This window comes from Atractosteus spatula, chromosome 14, assembly GCF_055471065.1.
Source record: "Atractosteus spatula isolate fAtrSpa1 chromosome 14, fAtrSpa1.hap1, whole genome shotgun sequence".
Lineage (NCBI taxonomy): Eukaryota > Metazoa > Chordata > Actinopteri > Semionotiformes > Lepisosteidae > Atractosteus > Atractosteus spatula.
Window position 1 is genome coordinate 34,639,777 of NC_142719.1, and position 14,472 is coordinate 34,654,248.

The window sequence follows — 14,472 nt, forward strand, 5'->3', positions numbered from 1 at the left end:
CATTTGTCATTAAATACATTTTATTGTACACTGGCATATCAATGCATTGGGGTTGAAACAGACCGTTCACCCAAAGTCCACATAATACAGGGCACAGACACCACCTGCACAGAACTTCCTTTTCTGCTTCTCTTCATGGTTTAGCATTAACCACAGACTCCAGTGCCTTGGCTACTTGGGCAGCATTCATGTTGTCCAGAGCTACACTCTTCTCTTTGCCAAACTCTGCAACACAAAAGCAGCAATTCAAGCCCCGCTCGGTCATCCTATAAGTTAAAACAGAGGAATACCTTTATTTTGATAATTGTGATACATCTCCTTATGCCCCAAGTGTATGCCAGATGTTAAGATCTCCATGTTCCAATACAATTTCAACTTAGTAGACTAACTTGAGTTGTTTTCACTTCCTGAGCAATCAGAGATTATATTTGTAGGTGGAAAACAAAAAGGTCTAGTTATGTTAGTGTAGCAGCAATTTCTGTGCAGCATATTCTGTTAAACAGTGGTGGCACTAGGAACAGGACAGGCATGGTAGATATGCCTGGTAAATATTTCAGAATTTAAAGAATCCAAAACAGTAACCAAGGTTCCAAAGAACTATAGTGATGTTTGGATTTCATTCCTGCTGACAAAAGCCACCCAAATGTAAGTTTAAATCAGTACATCTAGCAAAATGACAACTGTATATTTTAGGAGTGAATTAAGTAAATGGCTCCCAATTCCTGTCTTCATTATGGCTCAATGCCTGCTGAATTCCTTTACAACTGGATTTCAAATGACTGCTAGTTTATAAGCAAATGTAAATTTGATTGTTCCAGACATAAAAAATAAAGTTCTAATTTGCAAATCCTTTACGTTTGGAGTTAAATCAGCCATCTTTTATCTGAATGGTGCCTATCCATGGTATGAGTCACAGCAACCTACTGGCTACCTTTCAATCATAGGCCACAGGGTAGGAATGTACCCTGCAATGGACACCAATCCACCACAGCATAAGCAGGCAAACACACAATTACATTAGAATAATTCGAAGACATCGAGTATCCAAGCTAACTAGGGTATAGGAAGAAACTGAAGCACCCAGCAAAAATGCGTGTGAACACAAATGCATACTCCTCACAAAATTTACCCCTGTCCAGAATTGAACACAGGATTTGAAAACGGAGAGCAGATACACTAACTGCCTTTCCACAGTACCACCCAGTGACATAATCAGTTGGCACAAAAAACAGTAAACGCAGAGATCTGGTTTGCTAAGCATCAACTTATGTTAGTGTTGCATGATCTGCATAATGGAAGCGTTTTTTCCCCAACAATAATAGCACCTTAATTACTGCATGTTGTATTCATTTTCAGGAAACAGTAAATGTTTATAAATCCGCTGATTGCCGTACACCTGTTCAAGTACTGTAGTCAGACTCACCGTATCGTGCCCACAATTTAGGCTGAACACCAGAACACTCCCTGATTAAGATTGGAAACTCGGGGTTAGCTTTCTTCAGCGTCACATAGTGCTGCTCGATGAAATCCCTAACGAAAGAATAAACAATCGTATATTTTTAAATGTCATTATCTGCCATTAACCGACCTGTTCATCATACTTTACAAAACATTTTGGAAGAATTAGAAGGTAATGAATAAAATACTGCTTTTCGTTTTTACATATTATCCAAATGTACAATACCAACCCCGATGAGAGATATAGTACATTCCTGTAAATTGAGAATCTGCTATACCTAGTTGAAACAGCAGCCAGTGACACAGTGTTAATAATGCTTAAACTACCTAAGTTCAAAGACTGAGTGTCTATAAAAGCACTGTTTCCAATGCAAACAGGAGATACAATTTCGGCAAAACATAAAACATTCTATACTGTAAAATACAGCTGTACGACTTCTTCAAGCAATCAAATTGCTATGAAAACATGTCGTTCTAGTAAAAGCCCGCAAAACCTGTTTTCTTAATACGTACCTGACCCCTTGACTACCCGCCGAGGTCTGACACAAATGTAAGCGGATTTCTTTAAGGTTTCTCGCAAGATTTGACCCAATACTTCTTGCAACAGCAGCCATGATGTTCACCTTTAAAATCTACAGATTTACGATACTCTCTACCACTTCCTTTAGGAGCACCGCCTTGCCCAATGAGTGCTTAAAGAGCATTCCATTGGAAAGCATCATAACCAATCGCATATCACATTTTAGAGGGGCGTAAACAGCTCACCAATCAGAGTGGGAGTAAAGTAGATAGACTCTCAGCGATAACCAATTACAGCAGGATGCTTCTGACCAATGTCTTTAGGGTATTTCAAGGCAATGATAGTCGATAGTCAGAATTGCGACAACCGTGATCGATTATTTTTCCTGTTCTGCCATTTCCGGTAGTGAGTTTTGTGGACGACGGATGGAGTAGTAATTTGCTGTGTTTAAGTGTCTAAAATAATATTTGCAGATTGATTTTCGGTTTAAAACGTAAAAAATAGATGTAAGGATTCTCTTTGAAGCAGAGAAACGTAAACCGCTTCAAAATGCCCGAACGAGACAGTAAGTTTTGTTTTTGCATTTTACCCCAAGTACTTGAATGTTGCTGTTATTTTGTTTACGAGGATAAACGCGTTCTTTGTTTTTTGTATAATTTCAAACGTATTTACATTAGTTAATTCAATCCGATCGATGTTATGGCTAAATAAACACATCGATGCAATATTCTCTGTAAGCTTGGAATTTGGGGCAATGATTTACTTGAACTGGTTTATGTTGATGTTCAGGGTTTTTGTTTTTAATTATTACAGTCGTCCAATGTCAACATTTCTTGTGGGTAAATGTTTGTATTATTTAAATGCACGACTAACTATAGCCAGTACATCGATCTGCTTGACAGTCTATCGTTGTAGTTTTAATAGTTTTTAATAGTAGGCCTCATTACCAGTGGGACTCTGCTTCGTTGTCTATGTGAATGTACGTGTGTTCAGAAATTAATGTTTATACCGTGACTGCCTCATAATGTTTAATTATCTCATAACAGTAGGCCTCATAATTGTGTTGTCAAATTTTGTAAGCATGGATCTTCTCAGCATTGTAACATTCAAAGAAATCTTTGGATTTAAAAATCAATAATATAATATGTTTTTACTGGGAAATCTGATCTCTTCAGAGGGATTCAATGATTTTAAAATAGGATTTCTAATTAGCATCTTAATTTTAAGATTATAAGAGCATGATTTCAATCAAGTATACCATAAATTGAGTTTGTATAAACCTCTTCCTTAGTCAGTCAGGCCTCTAGGGACACATTTCTAAGTGCTATTCTCTGGCAAATGTTATACATTTCTATTGTAATTTTCCATTAGGCAGCACCTTATTCAACTAGGGTGTTCTTTTTTTAACTTTTTCGTATAACCTTTATATTTGTTTTCCTTCCCTCCCCTAAGGTGAGCTGTACTCAAATCCCCTGGCTCCAGATGGCCATGAGGTGGAAGATCATCGGTCAGCTCTCCAGTGAGTATCTCTATATTGCTGTGTATCTATCTCCTTTTCTGTTGTGTTACTTATGATTTCCCATCTGTCCATTATTAGCAAGCTCCTTGTTCTTGTTCAAAGTAATTCAGGAACTCAGAGCATATTTCAGAAGCATGGGGCACAAAGCGGAACTGCATTGTGGTCACACACACACACACTTAAAGACAATAAATAGCCTGGACAGCATGTAATTAGACATTTGGAGAACCTGCAAACTCCTTACAGAAGCTATTCCAGTACAGAATAGAACATAGCACCCAGTAACAGTGAGGTAGTAGCACTGTTGCACCACTGTGCTGCTTCAGTAATTATTTTACACTCGGAAATCCAGATTAAATATGGAGACTAGTTATTTATCAAAATCATTCAGTATTGCATTTTCTTCCAGTGTTATTTTGACAGTTTTATATAATCTTGTGATCAGAGCCCACTGAGGAACTAAAATAAACACACCTGAAAAAAAGTTACATTCTTTCTTCTTGTACCTTAAAATAATCCAGTGCAATGTATCAAGTAAATTTTCATTTCTATCATACTTTAGCCAAAGAGTTAAATATTACAGAGGTGGATTCAAATACGTTGAGTGTTTTTTAAGATGTAGTAAATGTGTCGGAAGGTTTCTGCTGAATGATCATGTTAATGTTCTTTTCTGCTGCTTAGGTCCAAGCTGACAAATGAAGATTTCCGAAAATTGTTGATGACCCCACGGGCAACACCTTCAACAGCCCCTCCTTCAAAATCTCGCCACCATGAGTGAGTACTGATGGGGCAGTGTACAGCACTTTTTTTTAGACGGGAAACCTTAAGGTTTTCAACAACTGCGTCTCATAGAACGTCCACAGCATCGTCTGCTTGTTCCTGTATTTGTTATACCTTTTCTACATCTGTCAAAATATTTTTAATATGGTAGTAGAAACAAACAGTTTGTCTTATCAAAAGCTACAAATTATTCAACTATCAATAATTGTAGTTATCTGCAAATGGAAGAGCCTCATGTTTCTCATACTAACTCGCCTTGTATGGTTCCAGAATGCCAAGGGAATACAATGAGGATGAAGACCCAGCAGCTCGTAGAAGGAAGAAGAAAAGGTGATTTTTGTCAATTTTATTCAACCACAATGCAAAGTTTGGTAAACTATTCTGATGAATAGCTTCACTAAGTAGTGCTGTAAATATCGCCCAAGGTAAACACATAGATAAAGGAATATAGGTTGAGCATAATTGCATAAATTGAACTCTTTCAATTTCGCTCCATTTCATTGTTTTAACTTTCCTGCTTCACTCGCAGTTACTATGCCAAGCTTCGACAGCAGGAGCTTGAACGCGAGCGCGAGCTGGCTGAGAAGTACAGAGACCGAGCAAGGGAGAGGAGAGATGGTGTCAACAAGGACTATGAGGAGACTGAACTCATCAGCACCACAGCCAACTACAGGGCTGTGGGCCCTACAGCAGAAGCGTGAGTACTCAGACAGGCAGTCGCTGCGTGTGTCTCTCAGATCGAGCCCTGCAGCTCGTTCCCCACACACCTCTCCTGTTTCCTTCCACCCTACACGAAGAGGACTGCCCTTCTCAGTAGTCCTCCCTTCAGAACACACTTCTAATCTATCCTAATTGCTTGTCAGCCAAGAAGATTTATATTTGTGAAGTTCTGCGGTAGCTCTGTACATCTAATATGACATTCCTTTGTTTCCATATTCTTGCAAAGGTGTTTTTGCATCGATGGAATTTTTAGATTCCAGCAGGTGTTTCTTGAATACATTAAAATGGTTGTTTCTGATGATCATTATATATTCTCCTGTTTTGGCAATTAACAGCGATAAATCGGCAGCAGAAAAGAGAAGGCAACTGATCCAGGAGTCCAAGTTCTTGGGTGGTGACATGGAGCACACTCACTTGGTGAAAGGGTTGGATTTTGCCCTGCTGCAGAAGGTGAGTTTTGTATTAAGAGTGTTATCGGCAAGCCATTTCAATGATCTGTAATATGGTCTTTAGAACTTGGAGTCCTGATCATTTTGCAGGAGTATCAAAAAATGCTTCTTTTACAGGAGAATCACAAAGGTAACACTGCAATTTTTCTGCTAGTGTATGACTCAAAACTGTGATTGTCATCAAAGGGTACTTTTGGTCTGACATGATATTGCAGTAATATTTTTATTATTTTATGTTATACGCTAAATTTGTAGTGTTCCTCACAGAAAAACTAGGCTATTTAACATTCTAGTACCTGGCTAGGAGGTGTGCTTTGAGAAATTCTTGCTCTTTTTGTGTCAACAGCAGCATTAGATTCAAAAATAGGGCTGAATTATTTTAAAAGAATCAGAAAATGTTGTATCTGCTCATGATAAAGTTGATTTGTATGTGAGAACTTCCAAATATGTAATATTGACACAGGAATAAATGTAAGATTATGCGAGTGTGTCTGTTGCTAGAAACAGTGTGTATTAATTACAGCTGGGTGTAACAGGTGGGAGAGACTCCAGTCTTTGGACAGGTCACTAACATTCCTTTCCTTTGTGAATTTAGGTACGTGCTGAAATCACTAGCAAGGAAAAGGAGGAAGAGGATTTGATGGAAAAAGTACAGAAGGAAGTGAAGTATGTGATCCAGATATTTTTCCTCTTCAGATATGATCAAATCTTGTGGTTGCAATTATCCAAAATGTGTATTTTCACTTTAGTTGACAATTCCATGTAAAATGAATTTCCTTAAGGTAAAACACCCATCCTTTGTAAGGAATAGAAATTTCAAGGGTAAGCAACACATACTGTTCTATTTCATTTAAAATATTTCTTACTACAACCAGTTACATCTTTGTTGTTTTGTTAGGAAAGATGAAGATCCAGAACAGAAAATTGAATTCAAGACCCGTCTTGGTAAGAATATTGATCTTATTGTTGTGATATTTTCAAATGATTAACAAGCAATCAATGATTTCATTGATGGATTGAGTTGACAGGTTAACAATTGTGGCAGTTTTTTAATGACAATGTATCTTTTGAAGGGAGGAACATTTACCGCATCTTATTCAAGAATCGTGCACTGGAGAGAAATGAGCTTTTTCTGCCTGGCAGGATGGCTTATGTAGTGGATCTGGAGGATGAGTATGCCGACACTGACATTCCCACAACACTGATCAGGAGCAAAGCTGACTGTCCCACCATGGAGGCAAGAAAACTGTAGTTAATTTCATCCTCGTCAGTTTGAATGCATTCTTAAGAAAAGCTGATACTTCCTGTTTAGTTTTAAGGGCCTGTATTCTAATTAAGCAAATGCAGTTAAAGTCGGAGTAAGATCTTCTTTGGTCTATTAGTGATACTTAATGTGTTTATTTACATAGGGTTTACATAAGACATTGCTCATAAGGTATTTTATGCAAAATAACATTTCTCATAGGCTAATATGAGCAGAGCTGATTCATATAAAAATAATTCAGTCTGGTGATTATTGAGGTTCTACCATTGTAATTGAGTCATAGAGCTGTAAGGTTGCTTTTCTATTTTTTATCTAGTTCTTACAACCTGACACCTTCATGTACATTAATATACAGTGTATAAAAGTGTAAAGTGTCAGTTGACATGTAAATAATTATTTGAACCATTTCTTCATTTGTGCTAAAGTTTTGATATCTGAAAACAGTCAAATGATAATGCTGCATTTATTGTTCGTGTGAAAACAAGATTTACACTGATGCATTTTTGCAGCCTGAAACATCCGATCATGTACATTTCTTTTCCGATTCCTGGAAACAGGGATCCCCACCTAATCCTTTTCTGAAGTTATCTGCACTTTTCTGATTTTTTTTTTCTATTTCTCAGGCTCAAACCACCCTGACAACAAATGACATTGTAATAAGCAAGCTGACTCAGATCCTGTCCTACCTTCGGCAAGGCACCCGCAACAAGAAGATGAAGAAGAAAGAGAAAGGTGCGGCAGATAATTCAGATGGCCATTTTAACATTGAACGACTTATTAACTTGTTTCCCGTTCATGTCAGTTTGGCGTAATACTGTTTATTTTGCTAGCAGGTGTAAACCGAGAATTGTTGTTGGAATTAAAGTATTTCCGTGTCCCAAACAGACATTCTGAACTAGGGAATCACTTCAAGCATGGAATATGAGAGATTGTGATTTTGTCTGTTTTCAGGAAAACTTGATGAAAAGAAACCCCCAGAGGCAGATTTGAAGTAAGTAAAAAAATTCCACCAGTGTCATCTCCTTTTACAAGTCGATACATTTTATTTTTCTGTTTAGGAATGATTTGTTTAAAAAAAACAAATCATTCTCCAAAATGTCATTACTTTGTGCACTTTCCTCCTGTCGCCTCCTGCAGCACAATTGACTTGTGTAGGTGTAAAGGCTGTCTCTTACTGCTTCCCCGATTTGTAGTATTTTCGATGACATTGGGGACTACACGCCCTCCTCCTCCAAGGCCATGCGCGAGAAGGAGAAGGAGAAGGAGAAGGAGCGCCACCGCGAGAGGGAGCGCGAGAGGGACCGGGAAAGAGAACGAGAGAGGGAGAGAGACAGAGAAGAAGAGAAAAGGAGACACAGCTACTTTGAGAAACCAAGGGTTGATGATGAGGTGAGATGAGCTGCTAGCTAGCATCTGCAGTAAACATCTATCTAGTATTCAGTAATGGAGAAATGGCATAAAAAATCATTCTTCACCAGAACAATGTAGCGCACAAACGTTGCTTTAACTTGCATGACTCTAAAATACTTTTCAGAGAATAAAAAATCTTCCTTATGCTTACCAAAACAGAACATGGGGTGTGGTAGGCTTTTGTGCAAACTATTTCCTATGTAGTTAATCTGGGTTTTGAAGGAAAGGGGCGTGCTAGATTTCTTCAGCAGTGTAAGTTACTGAGATTCGTCTTCTGAGTGTCATTTGGTTTACAGTACTACATTTTTCAGTAAAATTTGGTTTTTAAATTTTGTTCCCAAGAAAAGTTAGTTGCAAGAAGCACATTTTTAAACTTTTAGTATTACTTTCTAAACACAACCTACATTGCTGTGCAATGGTGAAACTAATGGTAGTAAGAGACAAATTCATTGGATTTTAGTTAAAAAATACATTTTCCTTTTTTGACAGGCTGTGGAGATGGAAAAGGGTAAGAACTTATTTTTTTATTATATACTACAGTTTAAATATATTGCATTGTGGTAAATATTTGTCAGTGGTCAAGTTTAATTTCTTTAAATAACCAGAATTTGCATCTACGTAAAACAGGTGCATGTAGATGTGACTGTAGACTTATGATTATTAAATTTGCTGGAACAATTAATGTTTATCATTTTAATCAAAATTTTAAGTTTAAAGTTGAAACCAATGTATGAGGTTTAAAAAGATGTACAATGGCGTGTAGGAGCTTTAATGAATTTCTGGGGTTCTTATTTTTTCTTTATGTTGCAGCTTACAAAGGTACTGAAACTGACAGCACTGGAATGGCCTAGGATTCAAGAATATTGCCTTGAGACTGACAAATGTAATTATTTTTTATTAGGTCCTGGGTCTGTGAAGGATCAAATTAAATTGATCAACGAGAAGTTTGCTGGAAGTGCACAGTGGCAAGGCCAAGAGACATATCCTTTCTTTGCTCTTTGTCTACTTCCACTATTTCTGTATCACATGATTGATCTGTGGCAAAATGTATACTGAGAGATTGTTATAATCTGAGAAGGTATCCTCTCTTTTAAGATGCATACAGTTTACATTGAATTATCTCTTTGTGATACTGCATATACTTTTTTAAGTATAGACTACTTAGTCTTATTTGCCACATTTCCTTGCAAGAAAACATAGCAATTTTCTACTTGGTTATATAACACATTCTTAAAGCCTTTTAGAGTAAATTTGACTTTCCTATTTATTTCAGTGAGGCTTAAATGTATTTTGAAACACTAGTTGGATGTGCAAAAGTTTTTGTAAGCTTTGGGATGGAGCAGAAAAAACTTGAAAGTCATTCTGTCCACCTTTTCCTCTTTGACTTTTAATTCTGGGTTATTACATTTTCAGATTGCAAGTTTGATCTTTATGGACCTCTTGCAGTGGTTTTAAATGTTACTACTGATATTGTTCTTCCCTTAACCTGGAATACTGCTGGCAGTAGAAGGGAAGAGAAGAAACACGTTGGGGACTTTTTTGGGATGTCTAACAGCTACGCTGAGTGCTATCCTGCTACGTAAGTGACAGATTTTTTTTTTATTCTGTCATGTATTCACAAAAATGTACGTTGTTCAGCCTCTTGCATGTACTCTTGTGCTTTTAAGTAAGGACTTCACAGTGTTATCAACAGTTGCTGTCTGACACAATCACAAGGAGAAGTGGTGAACATGGCTTTTGTTTATGTTGCAGTTTCCGGACAAGGGACATTGTGTATCTTTATATTTTGTTTTTAGAGAGAGAATTTCTGCAGAGTAGGTGCAAAAATTGATTTATAAGAACTTCTTAAAGATGTATGTAACATGATTTGATTTTTTACTGCATACTACATTTTGTTAAGTCTCTTTATGAAGATTCGAGCAAAACCTTTATTTGATTGAATAGTATTTTTCATTATCACTTTAAGAGTTACAGTGCCTAAATCCTTACACTTCTGATGGCAATCTAACTCAATTGCCATTTGATATTTCTCAGAATGGATGATCTAGCAGTGGACAGCGATGAAGAAGTGGACTACAGTAAAATGGATCAGGTCATATATTTAAATTACTTACACCATCTACTTTTATGTATTCCTTTTGCCTTCAAATTTCTTTTAAATTCTTTGTTCTAAACTTACCAGATTTGGTATTTTAATTTTTCAAACATTTATTCCTAACATATTAATTTGAGTTTAAAAGAAGCTGTTAGAAAGTAGGCAGTTCCTTTTCCTAACTGTCAGTAAAGTGACATTTAGTAATTGATGCTACTTGCTTTTTCATAGATACTTTTCCTTCCTTACAGGGCAATAAGAAAGGACCATTGGGACGCTGGGACTTTGACACTCAGGAAGAGTACAGCGAGTATATGAATAACAAGGAAGCCCTGCCTAAGTAAGGAATATATATTTATATGTTGTAAGGTGTCCTGTCTGAAATAGTTTTATGCATGATATGAATTTTACCCTGCTTTTATCCATCCAGACAATTCTGGGTCTCAGGGATACTCAAACCTATCCCAGCAAGCAACACGCAAATGACACCAGTCCATCACAGGGCAGAGTCTTAGACAAACACATTCACACCAGAGCCAATTCTTCTAGAATACAATTAACCGACCAGTAGTCTGTCTTTGGTCTGTGGGAGGAAATCTCCGCAAACACATGGAGAACGCACAAACTCCAGGTTTTGTTATTGAACCCAGGACCCTGGCACTGCAAGGCCGTGCCGCCCACCTTTTTTTACGCGTTGATTAAATGTGACCAAATATCTGACATTTTCTTCTGGTTTTGCACAATAATTTAGGGCCGCCTTCCAGTATGGAATTAAGATGTCAGAGGGTCGGAAAACTCGCCGCTTCAAGGAGACCAATGAGAAGGCAGAGCTTGACCGGCAGTGGAAGAAGATCAGTGCTGTAAGTGTGTTCATGAGAAAGATCCATGGCTATACGTGGGCTTTTTCAATTCTATACATCACAGAGAAGCGTCTGTATAATCTAGTGGAAGAGGTTTATTTTCATCTTGCACCTCACAGTCATAAACAAGGTTTTAACTTTTTTAAAAAACTTTTACCTGATTTTAACTGATCTGTATTTTATTATTTATTTTCCAGATTATTGAAAAGAGGAAGAAAATGGAAGCAGATGGGTGTGTACCTTTTCCTCTTCATTCGCTACTTGATTGCAAACATAGGACATGGGAAATAACTTGCGTGAAAATTTAGAAGCACGGAAGTCCCTGAAAAAATCCATGGCCTTCCTAAAGACTGGGATCAGTAAAATCAGGCTTGGTTTCTTTTTTATTTTCCTCTGCTGTGCTGTCTTAGTTGGAGTCCTACACATTAGGACTCAGTTGCTTGGTAACTGCTTTGTCAAGAATTAAAGAGTCTTGGTGGAGAGGGGGGACATTGCTAATGCTGATCCCCAATGACTTTTTCTTACCTGCAGTTTGCATGATTGAGCTGAGTTTATTTAAAATGTATAAAATCAGACAGTTCTGGAATACAAAAATTTCAAGAGATTAATGATACAAGAACTGTTATTTTAAATACTACCATGGAGTCTGGTCCACCACTCTAAAAATGTTTTTTTTTTTTTTCATTTCAGGGTGGAAGTGAAGAGGCCAAAGTACTGAAGACATTCCTTTTTTAGTTACCATTTTATTCTATTAGTGGTCTATGTTTGTGCTATTTCTTTAATGAGTAATTTGAATTGCAGTATATAGTATGCTAGGATTGATTTGTGTATTTAAAAAATGTATCAGCTTTTTTTTTCCTTTTTAATCCTACAAGGAAATAGGCTTCTGTATTGCAACAACTTCAAAGGGTTGATGTTCTGTACATTACAGTTAAAGGTCTTCTAAAACTCCTTAGCATATCCTGAAGTGCAAAATAAAGTGTTGCTCTGAATAAACATGCATTTTATTGATTCGTCTGTATTTTTCGTAACTAATTGATTTTTTTTTCACATAAAGAGTACTATGTTGTTTGAAGCTTGTGAGTAGTTACGAGTAAATAGATGAATGCTTTTGAGGATTTTCAGTACTTGTATCAGGTCCCCTCTTAATCTTCTCTGTTCTAGATTAAAGGTTCAGTTCCTACAGCATGTCAGTTGAGGACATACGCTTAAGCCCCAAAATGTATCTTGTTGCCGTTCTCTAGACTGATTCCATCGCAACAATGTCTTTACACTACTTTAAAAGATGCTTTACTAGTGTATCATATAATTTTAACAAATCCCTTATTTAGATTTATACTTTTACCAACATAAACACTTAAGTCTTTTTAATAAGATGCCTCTACTTTCTCATGCTTATTTTTTATGTATAGTTTGGTTTTGTTACCTCCACTTTCTGTGCACTGTCTACATTAAACCTGATTTACCAAGTGTTTGCCCAGTCTTGAATTTTATCTAAATAATTTGAAGTTTCATTTAATGCTTCTAGAGTATTTGTTGACCCTCCGCATTTGGTATTTACTGCAAGATTAGAGATAATTGATAAAAACTGGGACCTAGTGAAGTTTCCTGTGGTACTCCACTGAGTATAATCCTCCAGTTGGAGCATTAACCCATTATCTGTACTCTGAAGGGTCATGTCAAATTTTTTATTCCTGGGCTTATTCTCAGTCTGCTTCCAAAATACACTGACTGATGTACTGACACTATGTACTGGGCAGTAAAGGACAAATGATGTTGTGAAGACAAGGGTAGCATTAAATATGTGCTAAATCAACCTCAACTCTGAGATTATATTTTTGATTCACACCTGAAGTACTATAAACTGAAATTTATTCTGCGGCTTTCTAATTATAATTTTTATACTTTAACATTTAAGTATCATTTACAACAGAGGGTGACTAAGAGAGCCAAAAGCATCATGGAGTGTGTGTCTCACCCCCTCCATTGCAAATTCACACTTCTCCCACCTGGGAGACACCTCTGTGCCCCCAGGTGTAAAACCAACAGACTCAAGAAATCTTTCATTCCCACTGCAATTACACTGTTTTTTTATCTCCTGTAACACTACTGTATTCTCTTCCCTTTTGATGATGTTTATTTGTCATTGTGTTGTGTTTGACTGTGCCGTAAAACAAATTTCCCCCAGGAGACAATAAAGCTTGAATTGAATATTGAATTGAATTGAATATTTCTCTTGCCTTCTGTATCACCTGAAGTCTGTAAAGGGTATGATTATTGACTATTGCCCATTTACCAGATTACCATATGCACATTGACAGCACTGTATGTCTTCTGACGACGGTCAGGTTTAAAGTTTAAAGACAAAATAGTTCCAGGTCCTGTGCCTAGTTCTACAATAAACAGAAAGCTGGTTATGGTTGTGAACATTTTTTTTTTCAGCAACTGATAATATATATATAAAGTGATGATGGCAACAAGCAATCCCGATTGATTTTCCATGCGTACCATATAGCAAGATATCGCATCGCCTAGGATTCACTGTAGTTCACCTTTATCACAATATTCAAATATTTACCCAAATCCATTGTAATTGCTGTTGGAGAGGCAAAAAGACCAATGTAAGAAGTTATGCAGGACAGATGCCTCGTTAGCGCAGTAGGTAGCGCGTCAGTCTCATAATCTGAAGGTCGTGAGTTCGATCCTCACACGGGGCATAATTTTTAACACTAAGGTTCTGAAAGAAAAAAAATGTAATTCAATTATAGCTACTTATAACTAAAGCACGTAAGAGAATACTGCCGGTGGACACAAGAACACCCGTGTCAATACATTTGTCTTCTGATGTACTGTGCGTTCTTGGTTTAAAGCATTCTTTGAATGTTTGATTACAAGGATTTCTCCTCACAGTTGTCTTTCATCAGTAAAATACACCCATCCCTTGTTAAACAAGCACTTTACTCGCGAGTATACGCTAAAAGGAGATTTACATTTTCACCATAAATGCTATTTTTGTCAAACGAGTTAACATCTCCCGCTAATACAAGCTCCATGCGTGTAGCTCGTTTTCCTATTTTCATTTTTCGGTTCTCTCTGCTGTTGCATCGACGTCGCCAAACAGCTTGATTCGAGCTTGCAGCGAGGGGTCTTCGACCGCACAGGATTTATTAAATATCATAACAGACATTGTTTTTTATTTGTTCTGGAATAAATTCTTATTGGTTCGTGTCATGTTTATTGTTCATGTTTACTATAGAGATCCTTTAAATTGTATTTATCCTTAATAACTGCTTCATAATGCATTTAAACATAAGAGCTTGTATAAAATAGAAGTGTTAGTAAATTGGACTTGTACCACATACTTTGCAATTTATGTTGCCGAACTATTGAAATACATCCG

General features: G+C 36.9%; 2 protein-coding genes and 1 non-coding gene across 3 annotated transcripts; 2 read left to right on the plus strand and 1 right to left on the minus strand.

Annotated features, from left to right (window-relative positions):
* Window positions 1-2: 2 nt before the first annotated feature.
* On the minus strand, window positions 3-2,146 carry ndufa2 (NADH:ubiquinone oxidoreductase subunit A2). Its single transcript, XM_088933354.1, has 3 exons — window positions 1,972-2,146; window positions 1,424-1,530; window positions 3-225 (listed from the first exon to the last, which is right to left on the minus strand). Exons 1-3 carry the CDS (start codon window positions 2,070-2,072, stop codon window positions 134-136), a joined length of 300 nt encoding a protein of 99 aa, XP_088789480.1. The 5' UTR covers window positions 2,073-2,146; the 3' UTR covers window positions 3-133.
* A 209-nt stretch (window positions 2,147-2,355) lies between these two features.
* ik (IK cytokine) lies at window positions 2,356-12,068 on the plus strand. Its single transcript, XM_088931849.1, has 20 exons — window positions 2,356-2,543; window positions 3,431-3,497; window positions 4,179-4,271; window positions 4,548-4,607; window positions 4,807-4,974; window positions 5,333-5,447; window positions 6,042-6,112; window positions 6,345-6,391; window positions 6,520-6,683; window positions 7,334-7,442; window positions 7,662-7,701; window positions 7,904-8,099; window positions 8,610-8,628; window positions 9,022-9,098; window positions 9,614-9,699; window positions 10,155-10,212; window positions 10,464-10,552; window positions 10,964-11,072; window positions 11,270-11,304; window positions 11,763-12,068. Exons 1-20 carry the CDS (start codon window positions 2,528-2,530, stop codon window positions 11,788-11,790), a joined length of 1,647 nt encoding a protein of 548 aa, XP_088787975.1. The 5' UTR covers window positions 2,356-2,527; the 3' UTR covers window positions 11,791-12,068.
* A 1,648-nt stretch (window positions 12,069-13,716) lies between these two features.
* trnam-cau (transfer RNA methionine (anticodon CAU)) lies at window positions 13,717-13,789 on the plus strand. Its single transcript has one exon. It is a non-coding gene; the product is annotated as a tRNA-Met (tRNA).
* The last annotated feature ends 683 nt before the right edge of the window (window positions 13,790-14,472 follow it).